We start from the raw sequence: 22,794 nt of genomic DNA on the forward strand, positions 1-22,794 counted from the left end.
CTGCATTACGTGGCGTAGGCATGCCCTTGTTCTCCCTGAAGTTAAGTTTCCTCCTGGTAAAGAGGGTTAATAGCACTGCTGGAATGCATCACTGGGCTAAGAGGATAAATATGCACAGTGTCTGTAGACTAAAGTGCTTTGTGTCTTATGAATTACCTTCGGTGCACGATGTCAAACCCTCACATAGTTCGAGATCTGCAAGTGCAGACCATCTCTGCTTGTGAGCTTTGGCATTGCCAGCGATGCTGTAATGGTGATGAGCTCTACGTATCCGACAAATTTCTATTGATGCAGTTTCAAATCCCAGTGATATCATCCGTTCCTGAAAACATGAAATCTTCAAGGGCGTTTGGGTGGCCAGCCCCCTCTGATGCAGTGAGGGTTAAAGGGCTGAAATCCCTTGGGGAATGTGAGCCTGGACTCTTTCTGCAAAGCACAGCAGCAAGTGTGCTTCTAGGTGTTTTCCTAACACTTACAAAGCAGTCCTAACAATACGGTGCTCACCACTGAGCAGCCTAAGCTGCCTGCTTAAAGGGTCTGGTGTGATGAGGACACCACACAAGTGTCCCCTGCCTTGCACAAGGGGCTTGAAAGGGGTCTGAGGGCAGCGTGGCTGCAGCCTGGCCTGGCTGAGTCGCAGGGGTGAGGATGCCTCTGCTTCCCTCATCTGCGCCCTCGCTTCAGCACTGCATATTTGTAAATCAGCCTGCAGAAAAATTCCCAGGGTCCTTGCCACAATCAGTATTCAGTGGGATGAAACTAATCCAGCGCTCTCGGCAACTTGATATTTCTCAGAGAATCCCTGCCAGTAAATTCTGTTAAATCCCAAAGCTGGGGAAGAGAGGAATCTCTCGAGGCAGACGTTTGGTAGGTCCCTGGCTTGACTCAACATTATAAAGACCGGATTTATAGGGCACAATGAAGTGGTCTGACTGCAAGTCTAACAGAAAACCCAAAGGGGTATTTTTCATTCACAACCTTTTTTTAAGGCACTTTCTGCCCACGGCCCTGAATGTTAAGGCTTAGTCTATTCAAAATGGCTTTGTGGGAGTTCATTTGCAAGACTCCGAAAGTCTCTGGCGGACAGAGACCCCACCTGTACTTGGTTTCCCATAGAAAATCCAAGCTGCCCTTGTGGGACCAGGTTCAGAACTGGCGTTGTTGCTTCTGCATAGTTCTAGAAAAATGTTTAAGAATTATCGTCCTAATAACATCTTTTTAATATCATTTTGCAGGTACTTTTTATGGTCCCTATTGGACTCTCAATAGGAGTTATTTCATCCTTCCAGATACCGGCTTTCTGCAACAACAATAACTTACTGGCAGTATTTCTTCTGCTGCTACTGTTTGGGTGAGTGTGGAGCTCAGTTGTTTAAATATCATTGCACAGGGTGAGGAACTGGATATTGCAGGCTGCTGCAATTTGAGATCCAAGGGAGGAATACGGGGGCTTTTTTCTACAACATGCGCTTTACAAACGGTGACTAGTTGCTCCTTCCAGGAGCAGTGAGCTAAACGACTGTTGTCGTGTCGGCTTTATTCAAAGCAAACTCCACGTGAGGGTATGAAGTATTCAAGGTCACAGTGACAGCCCAAGCTGTAAGCAGATGCTTACTGAACTACTGCAAAATTCAAGATATAAAAGCATTTCAAAATCAGAGAGGGAAAAAAACCGCAGTAGCGCAATTCAGGAAAACTTAGCAGAACTGTCTCCCCGGCTTTGAATTCTGCAGGCCCGGTCCATCTGTTTTCAGTTGGGGCTCCATGTTCAAAGTACGTATCGTAAACCTTTTCTTCAAATCCTTACAGATACAAAGCCATTTTTCCTCCTTTAAGCTCCTGCAATATGGAAGTCTAGTCGCATCCCGAAACAGAACTGTTACATTGTCAGAGTTCTTTAGTTGTTTGTTTTCAATCACTCTTTGAGTTACTGTAGTATTCTCCGCACTGTTAACAATTTATAGATATGCAACATTTTCATGGATGTACCTGCTGGCTGGGTTTTTCAAAGAAACAGGAATGGCCTTCATCGTTTATGTCTGCGTCAACTTGTTCTTTGGCATCAATACCATCATCACTCACTCGGTTGTATTTCTGCTCTCCCAGGAAAAGGCCACGGATCAGGTAGGAATCCTACTAATATTAAATCCTTGCTGAAACATCAGGAAGGTTCTTGTTGAGTTTGGTGGGTTTGATCAGGTCCTTAGCAGCTGGCTGGCTTCAAGGTGTTTGAGGTAGACCAAGCAGAGGACGCTTGTCCTGGGACTTGATGGGACATGAGTCAAATGCAAATCTTGCTTGTCTGTAAATCTGCACCCCCAGCAAAGACGGAAATGATGGTGACAGAGGGAAGAATACAAAAAGAGAGGCAGAAAACTGCCTGTGCGGAGAAGGGGCAGGAGGTGCGTGTAGATGTTTGATAAAAAGTTGATGGGAACCTCGAACCATTGTGGAGAGTGACAACTGGATGTTGTTGCCCCGAGTTTGACGTGTGCAGACAGTGGCAGGGACTCAGTCTCTTTCCATGCTAATTTACCGCCTCTCGACTTTGCTGTGGGCGCTAATCCTTTCTTCTGCTAGAAATGTACTGAAGCTCTGTGTATGAGAATTCGTGAGACTGTGCACTGGGCTGGTTTGCCATGAATTAACTGGAAAAACCCTTCTCTGTCTACTAAAGCCAAAAGTTGTGTTTTATGGAGATGTTTGTCCGAGGAAAACAGGACAGTGCTGCGGGGGAGTGGGCCACGTTTCACAGCAGGAAGGCTGAGCAGCGGTGTGGTTTTGGGAGGCATAGTGCAGCGCGGAGCAGGGTTCGGCTGAGGCTGGGGGTGGGTTTCTGGCTGCCACATGCGCAGAGTGAGGCGGCTGGAGCAGCAGCGAGGGACGGCGTTGGGAACCGGCTGCTGATTACTATGGGTGATCACAACCTCTGAGCTGCCTCTTGACTTTTCTGACCTTGTGCCTTTGAAATGAGCTGCCTCCAGAGCTCTTTGCTCTCAATTTATCTCTGCTCTGAGACACAAGCAAATCCCAATGTAATTGTTACACTTCAGTCCCACAGTAAAACCTATGAATTTATTCTATGAATAACAACAGTGACTGACTCTGCTGCTTTTTGTTTTTCTCAGGGCTTGCGTGATCTTGCTGAAAATTTACGGCATGCGTTCCTTCTGTTTCCACAATTTTGCTTTGGCTATGGCTTGATTGAACTGTCGCAGGATCAGGCACTGCTGGGCTTCTTGAAAGCCTACGGAGTGGACTACCCCGACAAAACCTTTGAGCTGGACAAGACCACGTCTAAGCTCTTTGCCATGTTTATCCAGGGCACTGTGTTTTTTGTCATTCGTCTTACAGTTCATGACAGGATGATTCAGAGAGTCTGGAACAACATACTACAGTAAGTAACATCTGGAGTCTTGCAATGAAAATGGACCAAGCCAGTGCTCGGTGGTTTATTTCTGGGCTCTCGTACCATCATTTTCAATTATGAAGCCCATAAATTCCCAAGACACTTTGCAAATGTGGAGTAAGTTTTCTCTGGCAGCAGTCCCAGTACCTACCAGTAATTAGAGTATTAACTAATAGTGGTATGGGTTACCAGAGTCCCTTGGTAGTCCTTGCTGGGTGAGATTATGGCCCTCGTTTCACGGCTCTGGGTTTGGTGGGCTGATGTTCAGCTGGTTGGTAAGAGGAGTCAGTCCACTGACAGCGTTTGAATCTCCCCGTCTCCTCTGGCTTGGGTGCACGCAGGGAGGAGCAACAACAGTCCCATCACCTGCATTACAAGTGTGTCCACCAGGTGGGACATCCTCCAGCTCAGAAGCTGAAAAAGAGAAAAAAAAAAAGGTGGAAAGAGAACATTGGGTTTTTTAATTCCCTAAATGGTACAAATACCAGGAGAGAATAGAAACTGTCTATCTGTGTGTGTTCGCACGCCCTGGGATCTCACGGGAAGGCTCCTGAGTGTCTCAAGTACACAGGCCCACTGCTGTCTGCTCGCCAGAGGGTAAGGGCCCCTCTCTGCCCTCCCCGTAGGTTCCTGTTTGACAGAGTACATGGCAAAGCATCGCTTCTGCCACCCGCGGCTGAGGAGGACGGGGACGTCCAGGCAGAGAGGAACCGGGTGGAGTCTGGCAAAGCTGACTTCGATGTGGTGCAGCTCCAGAATCTTACAAAGATCTACCACCTTCCTCACAAACGCATCGTGGCTGTGAAAAATATCAGTCTCGGGATTCCTGCTGGAGAGGTAAAAGCATGAGGAAAAGGCTGCAGGCACCTTCCCCCCTGGGCAGGGAAATGGGAACAGATCCACAGTTCTGCTGTTGTCTTGTCTCCCAGTCCTTGCCACTGTCCCAGCATGACTGTGATGGTTTGTTCTGCCCTGACCTCCTCCTTCCTTCCTTTGCCTTATTTATTGATTCTTGGGGTTATGGTAGTGACTAATGGCTCCTGGTGGATTTGGGACACCAAGTGACAGTTTGAAGGCCCTAGAAAGAGTGAGGGGACAGTGATGGAGCTGCATTCGGAGCAAAATGTCTACATCTGTGTTTGTAGAGCACCTAGCACAGTGCGGTCTTGGGGAGTCGCTGTCAATTACCATATGGTAAATGAAGACAGCAGAATTTGTCCAGTTGCAATTATTCACCTAAACTGCGTGGGAGACAGTGAGGCAGGTTCATCTGCTTGTATTTTCCCATCAGGGAAAGACAAATCACTTCAGCTGAACACTTTTTCATGAATCAGGACTTAGTCTAACTCCAAAGAAAAAATCGTTCTTTGGTCACGTCAGTGCAGTTACCTGCAAAAACACTGACTCGTGAGAAAAGACAGGAGCACGGGGAGCACCTCTGAGAGCCAGGGGAAAGTTCCTGGGGCCTCTGGAGCCCAGATCCTGCTTCAGGCTGAGCAGCTTCCTGACTTGTGGGGAAGCTTGGAAGTAATCCTTGGTAAGTGATTTTTTTAATTGCCTGGGTCCCACTGAGATACTGAGCATACGAAAGGATGGAGGGTGCTGGGCAGGAGGACAGCAGCCTCACATTGAGGTTGTGGCGCTGATCTTTCTGGCAGAGGCTTTTTTCCAAGCCACAACTGCCATCAAGATTTCTAACTTCTGGCCAAAGTCAGCCCGATGCTGGTGTCAGCAGAGACCATGGCCCTGCACAGATACTGTCCCTGCATGCACCTCAAGGTGGGGGAGAGCCTTGGACGGATGCTGTGCATCCGCAGTTGTCCCAACACATCGGGATTTTCACATCTGCTGGTTTGTATTAATCATATCAAAATAATAGTAATTATCAGCCCAATGGTGATTGCTTATGCAACGCACAACTGCACAGCTCCAACCTTAGCAATAAAACATAGATTTTAGCAGCAGCTACTGAACTGCACTACAGGGAGCCAGTTCTTAATCTTATTAATGTAGTGCATTAGTGAGATTATTTGACAAAAATCTGGTGCCGCATTAAGGTTTTACCAATGACAGCACAAACCTCACTCACCTCATTCCTATGAGTAGCTCCGTTCCTGTCAACGGGAGGCTTTGCACAAATTAGACGATCAGGATTTGGCCTGTCAGATGAGCTTGCGGCAAAAACGCACCTTGCAGTAAAAGGAATGACTCTATTAGAGACACATCCTTGATTCTTCACTGTATTAAACAAACGGTCCTAATATAATCTGCAGTATATTGCACCATAAACAACCTCCATTATAACGTTCGTATCCTCCGAGTGCCTCTGCCTCTTGTGCAATTCATCTTGCTCAAGGGTCCAACGAAAAGGAAGAGACAAGATGCACTGAGCACTCATCTCGGAGCAATATTTCTGCATTATAAATACAGCGTGGTTACATTTCTACTTTTCTTTCCCACAACCCAGTGCTTTGGCTTGCTTGGTGTGAACGGAGCGGGAAAGACGACCATCTTTAAGATGCTGACAGGTGACATCGGAGCATCCAGCGGAAAGTTGCGGGTCCAGGATCATTCTGGGTACGGAGGATGTGATTTCTGGGGCAGGCGCGCGAGCAAATCAGCCCGGGGGCGGTTTTTAAGGCTGGATGGCAAAGGAAAAGAAATGTAAAAGTCTGAAACAAACCAAAACATTCAAAACAGAGCAAAAATAAATAAGGCGGGGAATTTCATCCTTTGAGGATGGTATGGTTGCTTCCCTAGGGGTCTGCATTTTGCTGTCGTACCTCTTTGTTCTCGGTGGTGTTTCTTCCACTTCATTCCATTACAAATGGGATCAGACTCGTATCCTCAGCTGAGTGTGATCCTGCTCCTGAGCTGGTACCTGGAGACCAGCAGGACTCGTCTCAAAGTGCTCTTTAAGAGGAGTAGGCTTGGCGGCAGCCGTGCCGTCTGCAGTGCTGGTGGTAATTGGAGAGCTTTGTTCTACATATCGTGGCAAACAGATGTCGTAAATGCAATTCCTCCTTTGCAGAACGGAGGGCCTAAAAGCTGAAGGTCTGCAAATTCATAGCACTTTCCTTCAAGGGTTGGGGAAGGGGGTAGGAAGCAGGAGAAAGGGGTTTTTCTCTCTCCTGTCTAATTCCAGAGTGCATTGGAAATTCAGTGTGTTCGAAATGACTTGCCAACTTCCTTACACAGGTCCTTGAACGACATTAGTGAGGCACACTGGTCGCTCTTTGGCTACTGTCCTCAAGAAGATGCCTTGGATGACTTACTGACAGTGGAAGAGCACATGTATTACTACGCCAGGCTCCACGGCATCCCAGAGAGAGACATCAAAGGAGTGAGTGACACTGGGGCTTGACTGAAAGCATTTTCCAGTTATTGAGAGCCTTTACAGTGATTTAATTAGTCTTTCGAGAAATAGATATGCGCATGGTAAGTTATGTCTGGACATTGTTGCGAAAGCGGTGCTCTTGCCCCCGTAGGTTGTACTCCAGCTTCTCTACCGGCTGAATCTGATGGCCTACAAAGACAGAGTCACCTCCATGTGCAGTTATGGCACCAACAGAAAACTGTCGACTGCTCTGGCTCTCATTGGGAATCCATCGATTCTGCTGCTGGTGAGCAATGGGGCCTTGGTGGGGGAAGAATGAGCAGCTCCGTGGGCTGGCAGGGGTCCTTCGACAGTCCAGCAAAACCCCCTCAGGCGCAGCTCACCAGACGCTCCCCAAACGCCCATACTCAGCCTGACAGCTCATGCATCAGAGGAAAGTTTAGATTCCAGCAAGCACCCGAATTTTCTTTGAGGGCATTGAGTGGCGAGTCTGGTGATTTCTCTGTTAGCCATCTTTCAGAGGCCAAAAATCAATCCTATATTTACCAATTAAACTCTCCTTGTTCCCAGCTCTTTCTTGGTTTTTGTGTATCGACTAACCTGCAGAGTCTTGCAAGAAAAGCGGCATCCAAGGCTCCAAATCTGTAGGAAAGCGAATGAGCACCTTCCCTCAGGATTAGAACATAAAACTGTTTTTCTAGGTTTGGCTTCCCCTTTGGTCTATCACTTTGAACTTTCCAGTTCTTCCACGAGATGGGCCATTGCTGAAACACACCTTTTTGTGCAGTTTCACCACTTGCGGTGTTTCGAATGTGTGCAGTGCTCTGTGAGCAGGTTTCCCAGTATTAAATTTTATACCTAGTGGGCATAAGTCTCCCTTGCCCCAACTTATATCGAGCCCAGCGCTCCTGCCTTTACTTCTGACCACACGCACCAGCGCTCTAGCTGCTTTTCTGAGCTAAAAAAATCTCAATGAAAATAGAAGGTGGGGAAATTTCCTCTGTACTGACTGCTGCCTTGAACCCAAGCGGTTTTATTTCTGCCTTCTATAAGGCATTGTCCTCAACAATAACGATTTGGCTAACAATTGGCTAACAGTTTTATCAGCAATGTATAAGACAGGGGATAGTAAACCATCTTCCATCTCCGGCTTACTTTCTTTCTCTAAATGGAGAAATGCAAGACTTGCTTCATCAGCATGCGCGAAGGAGGCAAAACGCAGGTGCACGTGGGAACCAAGTGCCAGTTGGTAGTTTCTTGTCTGAGGTTATGCCTGTGGTGTTTACGGATAGTTAAAACACCATGGTATAAAATGCACAGTAGGGTTATCTTAGCCAGTGCTATCGCACCAGTCAGTTCCTCTAGAGTCCAGCGAAGGCTGAGAGTCTCCACTAGTCGCCAGGAGAGCTGCGCAGTTCCAAAGGGCAGTGAGGACGGAGCTCTTAGTCAAGCTGACTTGCTTCTGCTTGAAGGGAGCGTAGGATGTCTCAGTCAAATCCACAATGCAATTGAAGATAATCCTTCTCCCTGACCTGTACCACTGTAAGCTCTCCTTTGGGTCCTTATTAGCAAACATAACGCTAACGATGAACCTAAAAAGAGCACAAGTGTTAGGAAGATCAGATTCTGAGTGAAAATTTACATTCAGTCCTGTCTTCCCCAATAGGATGAACCGAGCTCTGGAATGGATCCAAATGCTAAACGCCACCTTTGGAAAATCATCAGTGAGGAAGTGCAGAACAAATGCTCGGTGATACTCACGTCCCACAGGTAGGTCTCCAGTTTCGGGGTCTGCAGGAGGTATGGAGAGGTCCGTCCTTCACACTCCCCTTTGGTCCTTGCAGAATTTCAGGGCACCAAGCCAGGTGTGGGGGTTTGTTGTGAGTGAATGTGGGTGCCCACAGAGACCCACAACACTTTAGTACTCTAGGGAAACTAATAGTCTCTGATCACAAAAATAACTAATATTTTTTTATATCTTCTCAATGACTTTGAGTTTCTGGGTTGGTTTTTCAGCATGGAAGAATGTGAAGCCCTCTGTACCAGGCTGGCTATTATGGTGAACGGGAGTTTTCAGTGCATCGGCTCTTTGCAGCATATCAAGAGCAGGTCAGTAAAATGTGCCCTTTCACTTTCACTGAACGGCGTGTGGAGTTACTAACCTACAGCTCCCGGGGCTCGGAACATGAGACCTTTGTTAACAAGGCGTCAAAATAACGTCATTTTCTGGTTTGTTTCTTACTACACCATTGAAATTCTGCATTAACTGATGCACTTTCCACTCTCTCACAGCCTTTTTTCCCAGAGATGTGTTCCCCAAAGTAATCTCTTCACCGCTGAAAATGTGAAATGCATGTTAGGGTTGAGCTTTGATTTTATTAGTTATCACAATAGCTCGGCTGCTTATTAAGATTGACTCCAGGTTAACAACCCTGACCCCGTTCAGGCTGCACTCTGCTTGGATTAGATTTCCCCAAAGAGGCCGTGCAGCACTCCCAAGGGATTTTCTTTATCTGTTTCTCTTTCCTACTGTGTTAATTGTGATTTTTCTTTTTCCCCTAGGTTTGGAAGAGGATTCACTGTGAAGATGCACTTAAATAGCAACACAGTTAACACCGAGATGCTGACAGAGTTCATGAAGTCACACTTTCCAAATACGTGCCTGAAGGTAAGCAGGACAAATGTTTTCAGGAGAGGCCCTCTCAATCCCTTCAAATTAACCAAGAGGATCTCGCAAGATAGACATTTTGTAACACACCGCACACGTAGATCCGTGCTCTCAGGGTGTAAGGGATTCAAACACACACGCTTGTCAGTGCCGTCAGCAACGTTGTCCGAGGCTTGGAGCACCCACGTTCCTTGGTGGCTTAAATAACTTCAGCCAAACAGGTGCAGTGTCCTGTAAGGCAGCTGTTAGGTGACCCTCTGCCTCTGTGAATGGTCCCTGCTGAAGCCTGGGCTGCACGGAGGATAATGAGATGGTCTCATGAGATGGTCAGGTGCTTCTAGTAACTGAATAATTGTAAAACCAGAGTAACTGAGTCACAAATCCCGTCTGTTGTCCGTAACTCCATCTCTCTGTTAATCAAAGCAGCAGGCTTGGCACTGGAAAATGCTATGTTTTACCCTCGAGCTTCCAGCTCTGCGGCTTAGTTATCATCTCCCAGTCACAAAACCCGCAAAAACTTCCCATGGGGAAACACCAGTCAATACCAGACAGTAATATTCCTCACCTTTGGGAGCCAGAAGGAGAGAACACACCCTCTGCCCCTTCATTCTCCCATGGCTCACATCCTCTTTGCTTTCATTCTCAGCCATCGGATCTGTTGGCTCTTCATAGGCAGCAACCTCTTAACTTCACCCCGTCATTCCTGTCCCCACAGGATCGGCATTTCAACATGGTGGAGTATCACGTTCCGGTCTCTGCAGGAGGCGTAGCAAATATATTTGATCTCCTGGAAGCCAGCAAAGCAGCCTTCGATATCAGGCACTTCTCAGTGAGTCAAACAACGTTAGAGGAGGTAAGGAATGAAAGATGTGTGGCCATCCATTTCAAACTGTTAACAGGGGAGCAGACTGATGGTTACGCATAATGGACTGCTGCACACAATAGACTACATTTTGAAAGGGATTTCCATCTATGTTCCTCCGGGGGTTACTTTATCAGTACTACTGCCTCCGGATACCTGTGCTGGTGCTAGGAAACGTGCATGGAAAGCTGCCTGTAGCATAGAGGAACTGCTCTTACCTCAGTGACTGCTGATTTCAGCAGCCTCGTGGGTGCGGATGAAGGGCAGGATTACGTGAATCACCCCTGAGCCCAGTGCTGGGCTTCCCAGTGGTGGACTTTTCCCACCAATCCTGGAAATTTCCTTGATTTTGCTCTTTTTCGTACTGTATTTGGGTTGCAAGTTCATGCAGCATTACTCCAAACCTAGCTTCATGGCTAAGTTCCTTCCAATTGCCCCTGGAAGAACGTTCCCACTGGCATTAAAATCTTGTAGGAAGCACAGCAGCTGAAGGGATGCCGCAAGGACCATCCAGAAGAAATCATCCTGTTTGAGCATCAGCATCTGGTATAATAGGTCTGTCCCAGAGGCAGGAACAAAAACTGCAGCCCTGTAATCCTACGAATTGTTAGACAGAGACCTGGGGGAGGAGATCCTCCATATTGTTTTAATAAGGGGCAGCGGTGAGAGAACCGGGCAGACAAACCGCAAAATGTCCCAACCGCAAAGTCCCAACAGGAACCCCCCCGTCCTGTTTTGTGGGAGGACAGCTTGGATTTGTGTACATGCGAATGCGATTGCAGGTTGTGTTCTAGTAAGACTATTTTATGTATTCATTAGATACTGTTCAAACAAAGACTCTTACATGTGATTATATATACCTATATCTATAATACGCAGTTGTGCGTGCACGGATGTCAATTATATATAGACAGATGGGTTTATAAAGTAATAATATGGCTGTATTACGCTGCGATCAAAATGAGCTACCGCACGGGTATTACTTCGCTTCTACTTTTGAAACATGAGCTGCAGGACAAGTAGGTTTTGTACAGAAATGTCTGCCTTTGCATCCCGGGTGTCGACTCAGCAGTACAGGAGTGGCACATCCACTTATTTACATTAGCCCATAGAAGCCCAACATTCGCAATTCTCAAAGCCCGTGTGAATTCCATTCCTGAGCACTCTCTCAGGCTCACAGTCAAACAAACAGCCATTCCTTTTATGTACTAATTCATAGTATAAATTCTCTATGCTGCCACATACTGAATGTTTTCCTTTAAACTTCTAGGTTTTCATCAACTTTGCTAAAGACCAAGCAGATCCCGATGGCGCGGATGCAGATCCTGATGTGACACTGGACAGCTCTGAAACAAGCAGCCAAGACAGCACCATGAGCTCCATCTACTGAAGGGACCCAACCACGGGGGATCATAGAAGCTGGGGAAAAGACCTGATGACCCCTCGGGGTTCTTCCAGCCTTATGTTCTACGATTCTGGGATAAAAAGTCACATTTTCTTAAAGTACTACTACTTTTTTTTTTTTTATATGCACTTACTTTGTTACTAGGAACATGGTAAGCATTTAAGACTGGCATTTGGTTACAAATCAGATTAGTCTTTCCACAGGTTCTTTTTTCTTCCCCCCGCCGCCTGCCCCTGTTCTTGTTTTATGATCACTTTAATGCCTGTGAGGACTTAGTTGACATCACCTGCTGCTCGTGGCCGTTGGCTTACAGCAGAAATGGCCGTGATGGAGCAGAGGAGCTGTCGGCAGCGCAGGGTGTTTGACAAAAAAAAGCTGCCCTCTCTGAAAGCCCACGCACCGCTCCTTGCTCAGCAGCAGACTTTCTGGGGGACCATGAGAAAGTCGCTCAGTTTTGACAGGTTCCCCGCGGTGAAATGGGGTTCACGGCCTTTCCCTCCCTCACAGGGGTGTTGCGAGGACGTAGGTGTTATGTACTGAGAGTCACATATGCCATTGGTGGGGGCCATCTCTGGTAATGACATAAAGCTTATCTGTATGTGTGGGTTATGTCAGTACAAATATAAATATTTTAAAAGTCAGCACTTGCAGTGGTTTCGGTTTGTTCCTGTACTTTATCCCAGCTCTATGTAACTCCTTGAGTAAGTCCTCCAGTCCCAGGCAGTGCCTGGCTCTTGGTACCCGATGGAAGATCATTCCACCAACCAGCCCCTTTCTTCTTCAGGGCTTCTCCATTACGGCAGAATCACAGAATTGCCCAGGTTGGGAGGGACCTTTCAGATCACCGAGTCCAACCATCGACCTAACTCTGACAAACCCATCACTAAACCGTATCTCTAAGCACTGTGTCTGCCCGGCTTTTAAATACCTCCAGGGATGGTGCCTCAACCACTGCCCTGGGCAGCCTGTCCCAAGGCTTGACAACCCTTTCAGTGTAAACGTTTTTCCTAATATCCAGTCTAACCCTCCCCTGGCGCAACTTGAGGCCGTTTCCTCTTGTCCCATCGCCTGTTCCTTGGGAGAAGAGACCGACTCCCCCTGGCTACACCCTCCTTTCAGGGGGTTGCAGAGAGTGAGAAGGTCTCCCCTCAGCCTCCTTTTCTCCAGGCTGAACACCCCCAGCTCCCTCAGCTGCTCCTCACGAGACTCGTGCTCCAGACCCCTCACCAGAAAAATGGTACGAGGCAGGTATATTGGTTGAATCCTCTGATATGAGGATAAGGTTGTTTCCCTGAGCAGAGTAAAAGCAACGAGCTTCTCCCTCGCTCAGAAATCTTTACGTCTGCCTCTGCCACGCTGCTTCCTTTTCAGCGACCTTCCTCCTCAACACCCGCCTGGTGGCTGCCCCTCTAACTCTAGAGCTGTGTTTTCCCACACAATATAAAGCATAACGAGCTTCTCCTTCAAAGACTCTGGCTTTAAATGAGACCTCTGCCTACCTTAGAGCAGCAGCCCCCCAGCACGCACATCCTGCTTTTTCCCCCCAGAATCATTAATAGGTAGAATGGTTTAATATTACTCGTTATCATAAGTATCAGCATAAGGCTGCAAAGACTCGGTTTTGGGTCAGGGCATTGATGTACGTGGTGCTATTCAAGCACATAACGAACTTAAAACTCTTTGAGCTCAATAAACTTACTGTTGCTGGTAAAAGAGGCTGTGGATAAAGCCAGGTTGTACTGGCCTCGCAAGACCTGGGAAGGCTTTTGGGTTCACGCACACCATTCCAGCCAGAGGGGTTTGGGTTTTTTTCCTTCCCCCCTCCCCCCCCAAAGTTAATCTGAGCCAAAGGAAACTTTAGATGAGAGCTTCAATGACACGTCTTTCTCACCCTGATCATCAGAGGGGTTTTACGAGTTCAGTTCGCATTTGATGCTGAGGCTCACGGATATAATCATGCCAGGAATAGGTACTTTAAATATCAAGGGTGTTTGGGATTTTACAGTGGGATACTGAAGTTCAGAGTTTAGCTCCTGCAAGGAGGGCATCCTTGGTCTTGGTGTAAACTTCTTCTTGATAGCAGGAGGAGCTTTGTTACGGACAGAAGGTATTATCAAGCCCTGCATTATGCCTCAACCTGCTGACCGTAATTAAAACTGGAATTCAGCTTCTTTCCAGAATGCATTTGACACCTGCAGTTTATAAGTAACTGAAAAAGCTGCCCAGACATTCATTGTGGCTTCTATTATTATGTCTCCAGCTCTGCAAAAGCTCTTTTTTTCTCATTTTCATTGCATATCTTATACAGATCACAGTATAAAATTAAGCTTTTCTCTAATGGAGGGCTTGTGCTCCCTGCAAAGGACTCGGAGCATGAATGCCAATGATTTAAATGCAGCCTTGTAATACCAATCAGAGTATTATTTTATTATGTCGATGGCTTTGCAACTGCCAGTGAAAGATGGATCTTCAGACTCTGTCCAGATGTACTTTACATTTAATTGAGGAAGACCGATACAAAGCTATTCTTTTGTCCCTTTAGAGCCTACTAATCAAAAAAAAAAGGAAATGATTCATCGGAATACTTCACTAAGTTGGGGTTTAATTGGCTAAAATAGAGTTTTCAAAAAAAAAGCAAAAGGCATCCTTTCAATTTCCACACAATTCTGGCATTAATAGGAACATCTGCTTCACGCAAAATGTGTCACGGCCATGATATACGCTCCCCGTTTTCACTTGCAGGTAAAGATAAAACATCTGCTATTGCCACCAAGTCGGTAGGTATTGGTCCAAACAAGCCAAAGTTTACATACTTAAGGGAATTTAACTGAAACCTGTGGAGAAGCGGTTACAACTGTTTAGGGGGTTGAAGCATCTGGCGAGGAGATTGTAGAGAACATCACCAGGGGCTGAATTACCTCCTGCGCCACATCGCAAATATCCCGACTCCCCGCAGAGCCTCACAGACCGAACCTGTCCCTTCCGGTGCCAGGACACACGCCAGGCTCAATTCTGGGAGGACGAACGTGGAAGCTGATACTCTCCTGCCTCCAAACACTGGCTCCAGGTTCCTCGTTGCCCCTTGCTCTCCTTGAGGAGGGTTGATTCTGGTTCCAGGGGTGACCAGAAATACCGAGCCCTGCCTAAGAAAACAACTGATAAAATCTGTTTTAAAGATGAGGAGGAGGGTGTACGTGTCAGAGGAAGGATGGGGACGCTTCCCTCTCTGGTGCTCGCAGTAATCTTCACCCTGCTGATGTGCGGGCGTAATAGCAGCTGCCCTCCCTTGTCACCCCCCTCTGAATCCCCTCAGAAATTTTTGCTTTACGTGACTCTGCTTTCAAAAACAGGCCAGGCAGCCAACAAGCTCCGTCCTGTCTTTGGTCTGAGCAGGGAGGTCAGATCATTGAAAACATTGACCCGGGGGTCCCTGGAAGGGACAGAGGAGCGCTCTGCACACCACCGCGCATCACCTCTCCTGCAGCGAGAGACGAACGCTGCAGCCCAGGGGAAAACAAGCTTTTTATCTCACTTTAACGCAATCTCACTTCAGCCACCCTACTAACCCTTGTTCGAGGCAACAGGGAGCAACAGCGCCGGGCAAGCCCTGCCGGAGCGATCACACAGCCCGAATGTGTTAACTGGAACTGTGTGGGTCTCAACTGAGCTTAATTTAAAAATGCTCTAAAATGTTACAGACACAAGGTCTATACAGTGCAATTGCTAAACAGGTCCGGGGAGTCAAGGAGGAATTTCATAACCGGTTATGTGGATTGTGAGACTGACTCCAATCAAGTTTTGTAATTGGAGCTGCAGACTTGGAGACAACGAGTCAGATCTCCACCCCAGCTCCCCTTTGTTTATGGCTTTGTGCTGCTGCTGAGAGCTCGGCGCTTCTCCAGCCTGAGCCTTGCCCAGCTTCGGTCCCCATGCAAATGGCCACCGAGCGCTGAACTTGCCGGGCCGGAAAAGGTCTGGCAGCAGCCAGGGAAAGCTGCCCGGAAGGGCCAACATTAAGCAATGATTCTCTCAGCCCTGACCGGTACCATAAATATAAATTCAGGGTCTAAAAGGGTTTTTTTTATTCTTTCATGAGAACCGCAGGAGTGGTTTTGCTACGGGATGTGATCAGAAAAAATGTTTATTGACCAAACAAACGCGTCCAGGTAAGCAGAAGTCAGTGACCAGTGAGGCGCAGGAGTGGGTGATACCCACAGACCTGCCGCCTGCGTGGACTCTCCCGGGATCCAGGATTGGCAGGATCCGGCCTCACAACAGGCTCAGGATGGGGCCCCAGCCCGTCGTAGGGGCTTCGGCTTCCTCACATTGCTGCAGCTTCACTGAAGCTGCTGTGAGGTTTTTTGGCTTTTTACAAGCCAAGAAAAATATACGCTCCTGCACTTGGTAGGGGAAGGGGGTTTTTTTGTGAGCTGGTGGAGGAAGAAAAATGGTTGTTGGATGGCAACAGCACATAGCATGATTTCACTCTCTTTTTTTTTTTTTTTTTCCAGACAACAGCTGTGATCTTGCATAGCTATAACAAAATATCAACAGTGCATTAAAAGAGAGCACAACAGAGAAAAGAAGCAGTGGGGAATGACAAAGAAAAAAATGAATTCACCAGTATTATTATTCCATGACAGTATTTAAATAAAAAAAAAAAAAATCACTCTAATTAATTTAGTTGTTCGGGGAGAGGGTGGAAATAAGGAAGATGGCACTGAAATAGTAAGAACAACATTAGTATGGGACACAGCCAGCGCTAACTTGCTGTTGGCTCTGCTCCTCACGCCACTCGCATACGCCGTGCCGGTAATGAGGGAGGACGATGGGCCCCGCAAGCACTCACAGCAGCGCAGGGAGCGCAGCACCCCAAAATATCTCTAGCACAGGGAGAGCTGCACAAGGCCACCCCAAGGGGCATCAGTATTTTGGGACTGGGGCCTGACCCATGACATGGTACAATCCTGCAGCACCTGAAAGCCGGCACACGGCAAACCAAGGGACAGTCGCAGTGGCCACATTCAGCCCAGGGTGAAGAGAACAGCACTAAGGTCCTGGGGGTGCAGCCCCCACCTCATTGCTAATTGCTACTAGAAGAGAATTTTGGAAATAGGACATTGCCAGGGAGAGCAATTCTGAGGGCCCCCGTGCTGGGAGATAAGAGAAGTAAATGTCCGTGCTCCCACAAGCTTTAAGGCTCAAAGCAACAATCTGATCATCTGCCCCAGCCTCCAGTGTAATGGAGGCTCTTGAATTTTAAGCAGCAGGTCTTTCACTACAGACAAGCGTTTTGGGTAAAAATGAAGCATCTCTTAGAAAAAGCTCAGGTTTCCACTGACTCCAAAGAAAGAAACAAAAGAACGCATCTTCAGGGCACGACAGAATTTATGATAACGCACACGAGATAAAATCCAAGTGAAGACAGGGTAATAAGTGAGGTTTTTACCTCCATTAGCAGGTCAAGGTGAACTCTCAGCCCTCTAGTGTCTCTGTCCTCGTTACCAGCTGAAGGGGTTTTACACAGCCCTCCGCTTTAATGTGCAGCAGCTTTTTCACAGCCAGAGCCTAATGAATTGAAGTGCATCCAGCGCGTGATGGGGAGGAGGAAGCGGGACGACATGCCTCTCCATAACCAGACCCAACTGGGTTATTCCTGCGCAAGACAGCAATGAATTTAAGTTAAAATGATACCAACCAGATTGAAATGCAATTAAACGAGTTCCCCTAGGGTTGCACATCCAATTAGTAGAGTACCTTTAATTACACCAGTGCAGTTTCGAATAGATGCGTGCTGAGAGGACCATCAGCACAGAGCTGAAATCTGCCTAGTGACCCATATCCATGAGGGCTCCAGAGAAGTTACGCGTAGGTGTGCATGGCTAAGTGGTGGTCTGCTCCTCCACTGGGGGAAGAGCTGCTGCTGTGGCCCAGCCTGGCCCAGGAGCAGGGTTCCCAGTGCTCCTCAGGGTGTCAGCCTAGCTGTGAGTGCTTCTGCGCTAGGGCTTTTTCCCTTCTTGCTCCTGCAGCCTCGCCATACAAGGGCTGGCGATGGAACGCCTTTGTGGACAGCTCTGCTTTGGGATGGCTCACAAGGGATGGAGCTCGTTAGCAAGAGCCCTTAATCACCTTCTCAAAGATCCTCTCTTTGCTGGGTGGCTGCAGAGGGAGCCTGGAGAAGCTCCCAAGCACAGCCCTGAGCTGGGTAACCCAACCCCAAAGGGCTGCCTCTTCTTTATCTTCAGCCAGCCCTAGGAGCAAGGCAGAGGAAAAACACAGAAACCATTTTCACCAGCGATTTTCTCTAATAAATGATTGCCGCAAAGCAATTAAGATCCAGGTGCTTCTGAAAGGTAAGAGATTTTTCTACCCTTTTTGGTGGATGGGGCTTTCCCTCTTGCAGTGACTGAACATACCCTGCTCCCAGGAACTGTGGAAGCTAAAGCATTTGAGTTTGATATGAAAACTCATTAAAATATTAACAGTGCAAACATTAAGAAATGCTAGAAATGCCAGAGTACTTCTAGGTGTTCCTCAACCATCTCCGGGGTGAGGTATGTGAGGTATAGGAACTCAAAACACTTTTCTGCCTCTACTTTTCAGCGTAACAACACCCTCAAAGCAGCCAGATGCAGCAGGTAGAAGTCAGGAGTGTGGTCCTTGGCTATTGAAGCTTATAGCTGGGCTGCTCTGGATTGCAGCAGGCTGTGGGATCACATCTTGGTCCCCCAAAATTCCTATTTAAAATCCTGTCAAAGAGAGAAAGCTAAGCTGAAGGAGGCTCTTTTTTGCCCATTGTAATACCAAGCCTGAGGGCTGGTGCGTGTTGATAATCCAGGGACCCAATTTTAATGCAAAATCATGTCACCTTGCACCAGATTGTGCCCTAAGATCAATACTGATAGGTGCACAGAAGCACGTGCTGCATACATCTTCATGTGCTCCTCCCCAAGTGTTTCTTTAAGTGCCTTCAATGTCAGTAAGATGAGCAAAATTTGAGACCACAGGCTTAATGAGATTAACAATTATAATCGTTCCCATCCATCAGCACAAAGCAGGCTGCAATGCTGCTGAATCCGTTCTGCTTCAGGAACCCAGGAAATCAGAGCTGCACCTGATCAGCCAGACAAGGGCAGCTCGAGGCTTGCCGTGAAAGAGGAAGAGAGCGATTGCTCGGGCTGACTTCTTCATTCATTTTTTTTTATTAGCCTTCAGAGCCTCCCTAGGAATTATTAAAGCTTCTCCAGGGAGTGCAGCGCCGCAAAGGGAGCATTTACTCATGGGCTGGTGCTTCCCGCTGTGATAACCCTCTGTGTGAATGTGCTGGAGGGGCTGCGCAGGTTTCCTCCCTCGCATGGGCAGCGAGGCCTCTCCTTTAACCTGCTTTCTACATCTTCAGCATTTGAGCATCCTCATTATAGACTCAGCAAGAAGCTTTTTTTTACCCATAAACAGCTCTTTGCCACGCATCAGTGGATGGCAGCAAAGGCAAAGCTTGTATGTTTGTTATAAACCACCCGGGTTGTCAGTCTGATGTTCCCTGGGTTAACCGGAGCTTCCTGCTCCTCAGGGTTATACACTGGGATTTGTGAAATTGGGTAGGATTAGGGAATACCACGGAACTGCAGCAACGGGGACCTTCATGGGGAGGTTTGGGGCTGAAAACTAGGCAGCGTGTGCACAGCTAAGGTACGAACATGTGTTTGGGGAGGCTGCTTGTGAACAGTCAAGCTTCAGGTCTAAATTAGGAAAAGGTGTTTAACAACAACAAAACCCCCAAACACAAACAAACAAACAAAAAAAAGCCCAAACCTTCAAAGGTCCTTTAATGTGCCGGAGCTGTGTCCCCAGATGCCTGCAGGGATGGAGATGCTGGAAAAGGCTCAGCCCTGGCCGCTGGGAGAAGAGACGGGATGGTTTGCTCCATGCGCCTTTGCCGATGGTGGGGGCAGCAGGGCCGAGGGATGCAGTTTCAGACAGAGTTCATATTGCAACCGCTACAGAACTCCCACGTGCCAAAATAACATAACTCTGGAGGCGAACAGAAAAAACGTAATTACTGGGTGAGCATTAGTGGGGCTTCAGCCCTGACCTGTGAGAGTGAGAAACCTCCACAGGTCCCTTGGAGAGTCTTGATGTTATAAGGATTATTTTTCCTCTGTCAATATCCTACGTGGGGTAGTTTCAGTGCTTGAACTCGGCTCGTATATGACACGTTAACATAGTGCCCCTTTGCACAATATAACACCACTTCTCACACTAAGTTAAATGGGAGAGATTGGTGTCATCCCAGGACTCCTAAATGTCTGTGTTACTCATCAGTCTCATCCTGACAAACCAAAGCTGCTGTCTTGTGTTTCCCTCCCACCTCCTTGGGCGTTTTCAAGCTCTGGCTCAAGCAGAAATTACCGGGTGAGATTGCTTGGCTTGCGTAATGGAGCACGCCAGCCTATGTGGTCATACAAGTCCTTGAAATCATCTTAAAAAATGGGATGCTGTTTTTCCATCCTCCCAGGCTGTGACATTGAGGTGCTCAGCAGTGATCTCATGAAAATAGGAGTGTCCGTGCGTCCCCAAGGGCCTGTTTGCAGGGAGGAGCAGGAAAAAGGAGCCTTTTGGGCTTGGATGGCTCGGGGCGGGGGGGGCCCATCAGCAGGGCTGGGGGTGTGCATAGGCTCTGGGAGGGGAAGTTTTGTGCGGAGGAGCTCACAAACCATCTCACTTGCCTGAGAAGTGAACCGAGAGGAGGGATTGTAAGAAAATCAGAGCACAAAAACAGGGCTCGGTGCTTGGTACGTTCAACTGACAGACTGCGATAACTCGGAGGGGAGGGTGCGACGGTGTTGGCTGCTGCTGGGGTTTCGGCTCTCTTCCCTGCAGAGGCTGGCAAAGACGGCTGTGCCCCCCAGGCCAAAGGCAAAGAGCCCCTGCGGCTCCCGGGTCACCTGGCATTTCTTCTGGCAGTTTATAGCAATCCTATTTGTGGATTAAAATGCAGCCATCAAGGCTGCTCGTACAGGATTTACGACATGGCCTCAAAATACAGGAGAAAAGGAAAGCTGAACTCTCCTTTGATGTTTGCAAGTGTAAACTGCAGACCTGAGCTGAACGCGCTGTAAATAAGGATCATTAATCATCAGCTAAGCGGCATGCGGTTGCTGTTATTTATTATAACAACATAAATCACCAGGAACAGCTATCGCGGTAATTTGGATTTAGTATAGATTAGTATAGAAAAAAGAATAATCTTATGTATTCAAAAAAAATACATTCCCCTACTTGTAAATACACAGAGATGTGCTGGGTGTTTGGTCCTTAGCTTCCTCCTGCTAGGAAGAGAGTGGGGAACACGCTGCGTGAGCTCTGCCATGTGAGGGTCTGCAATGGGTCAGGCCAAGCTGCAGCTGAGCAAAATCTCTCTTGCGATTATGGGCTAACTCAGCACCTAGGGAAAAAGAAAGTCCAGGAGGTCTCCGACACATCTCGGGGGGGCACCTCTCTGCGCCGGCCCCCAGCCCGTCCTCCAGCCCCTCTGCAGGGCATGAGGCTGGAGTTTCCCAGGTACTGCAGCACTGCATCCACATATCGTTGTAGTAACCCCTTGGTTTTCCTGTTTTTTTCATTTGCAGCTCAGCTCTGGCTTTTTAATTTAAAAAGCGTGAGGCATGGGTTTTGTGGGATGCTGAAGCCCTCTGCTCCTGCCTTTGGAAGGAAGGCTTAACAGGGAAGAAGCATTTCAATTTAAATTAAGGGAGCATTACCCACACATTTCATATTCTCCATAAATGCCAGCCATACTCCTGGCTGCTATATTATTTTTTCCCACAAAATTTGACTTTATTCAAGCTAAAAGGTGGAGCTGAGCTGCTCATAAACTAGAGCAAGGCTGGCAGAAGCACCAGTTTGACCACACCTGGTGTTTTGGTTGTGAAGCTCATGCCAGGGCCGGAGAGGTGGCCCCATCCCTCCCCACAGAGCATTTCTGAATGCGGTGGGGATAGAGCTTTACCCCACAGGGCTCCCCATCTTGGTGCTCAGACACAGCATCTGTCCCTGCCCTTGAGCACTCAGGCGTAGCCAGGGGGTCCACTCAACTCCCCAAAAATGACTTGATTTCTTCAAAGTGAGGCAGGTTTGCTGTTAAGAAGTCACGGCAAATTTCCCCACGAAAGGGGCCCAGCACCTGCCGTTCTGGTAATCTGTTTTATCCTGATGAAATTTGAGGTGCTGGGCCCTTACCGACAGTGTGGAGATCCCTGACTGACCCCAGGGAGCACACGGCAACCAAAAGGTAAATTTAAAAGCAAGGACTTCAAAGGGACACTTGACTGTATGTCTTCAAAAGGAGATGTACAAGGGGGAAGGGAATCCTGACAAAGGCACCTTGATGGAAAGGAAATGTTCTTGCTTTCTCCGGTTAAAGAAAAAAACACAACCAATCCACAACACCCAAAAAAGCAATGTTTGCAGTGGAGCATGTGCTGCCCTTGACATTTTCCCTTGGGATCGGATGGACATGGAGACTCAAAACAGTCACAGGGTCACATCGTGGTGCACGTGTCACAGCCCCATTGCGGCTCTGGGTCTGTGGGCCGCTGCCCCATCGCCCCCTCAGCACAGCCAGGAAACCACAATGAAATCGTTAATGTCACCAGCGCCATCTTAGCTGGGGGTTAGTCCCAATTAAGAAACGGGCCTTGATATTTGGGAAACTGAAATCAGAAAAATAAGGGTTTGGGCTTTTAAAATTTAACTGAAAGGGAAATCAAAAGGATTTTATGTTTTGGGGTGGCCCAAAGATTTCTCACAGGCTTGATGCTGCAATGATACATTTAACAACAGGCTCGTAAATCACAGGTAAAGAGAACCAATGCGGTGTCCGAACACGCAAACAATTGCCTTTAATTGCCTCCGTCGCTTTTAGCCTGTGTTTTGTGTGTGCCAGATGAACACTCCTCGAACCAGGGAGAATTTCTCCAAGCATTGAGCCAGAGCCGAGGCTCGCATTAATTAAAATTGGGTTAATTATAACAACTCGAGTACAATAGGGATAGTATAATAGGACTAATCAGAGTGGGGCTAATAATAAGAGGGTTCAAGCCACAGCAGCCAC

The 22,794-nt window shown here is 47.7% G+C and overlaps 1 protein-coding gene across 2 annotated transcripts in view; it reads left to right on the top strand.

Moving 5' to 3' along the window:
- The window catches only part of ABCA12 (ATP binding cassette subfamily A member 12), a 100,402-nt gene extending 88,072 nt beyond the window's left edge, over positions 1–12,330 (top strand). For both annotated transcript variants that reach the window (XM_074595567.1, XM_074595568.1), the window contains exons 43-54: positions 1,236–1,351; positions 1,965–2,124; positions 3,129–3,397; positions 4,036–4,246; positions 5,877–5,986; positions 6,608–6,752; positions 6,898–7,032; positions 8,413–8,516; positions 8,763–8,855; positions 9,309–9,414; positions 10,130–10,267; positions 11,547–12,330. In XM_074595567.1, the coding sequence (XP_074451668.1) occupies positions 1,236–1,351; positions 1,965–2,124; positions 3,129–3,397; positions 4,036–4,246; positions 5,877–5,986; positions 6,608–6,752; positions 6,898–7,032; positions 8,413–8,516; positions 8,763–8,855; positions 9,309–9,414; positions 10,130–10,267; positions 11,547–11,666 (1,707 nt within the window). In that variant the 3' untranslated portion in view covers positions 11,667–12,330. The remainder of the gene's footprint in view (positions 1–1,235; positions 1,352–1,964; positions 2,125–3,128; positions 3,398–4,035; positions 4,247–5,876; positions 5,987–6,607; positions 6,753–6,897; positions 7,033–8,412; positions 8,517–8,762; positions 8,856–9,308; positions 9,415–10,129; positions 10,268–11,546) is intronic.
- The last annotated feature ends 10,464 nt before the right edge of the window (positions 12,331–22,794 follow it).

The sequence above is a fragment of the Larus michahellis genome, chromosome 7 (assembly GCF_964199755.1).
Source record: "Larus michahellis chromosome 7, bLarMic1.1, whole genome shotgun sequence".
NCBI classification, from domain to species: domain Eukaryota; kingdom Metazoa; phylum Chordata; class Aves; order Charadriiformes; family Laridae; genus Larus; species Larus michahellis.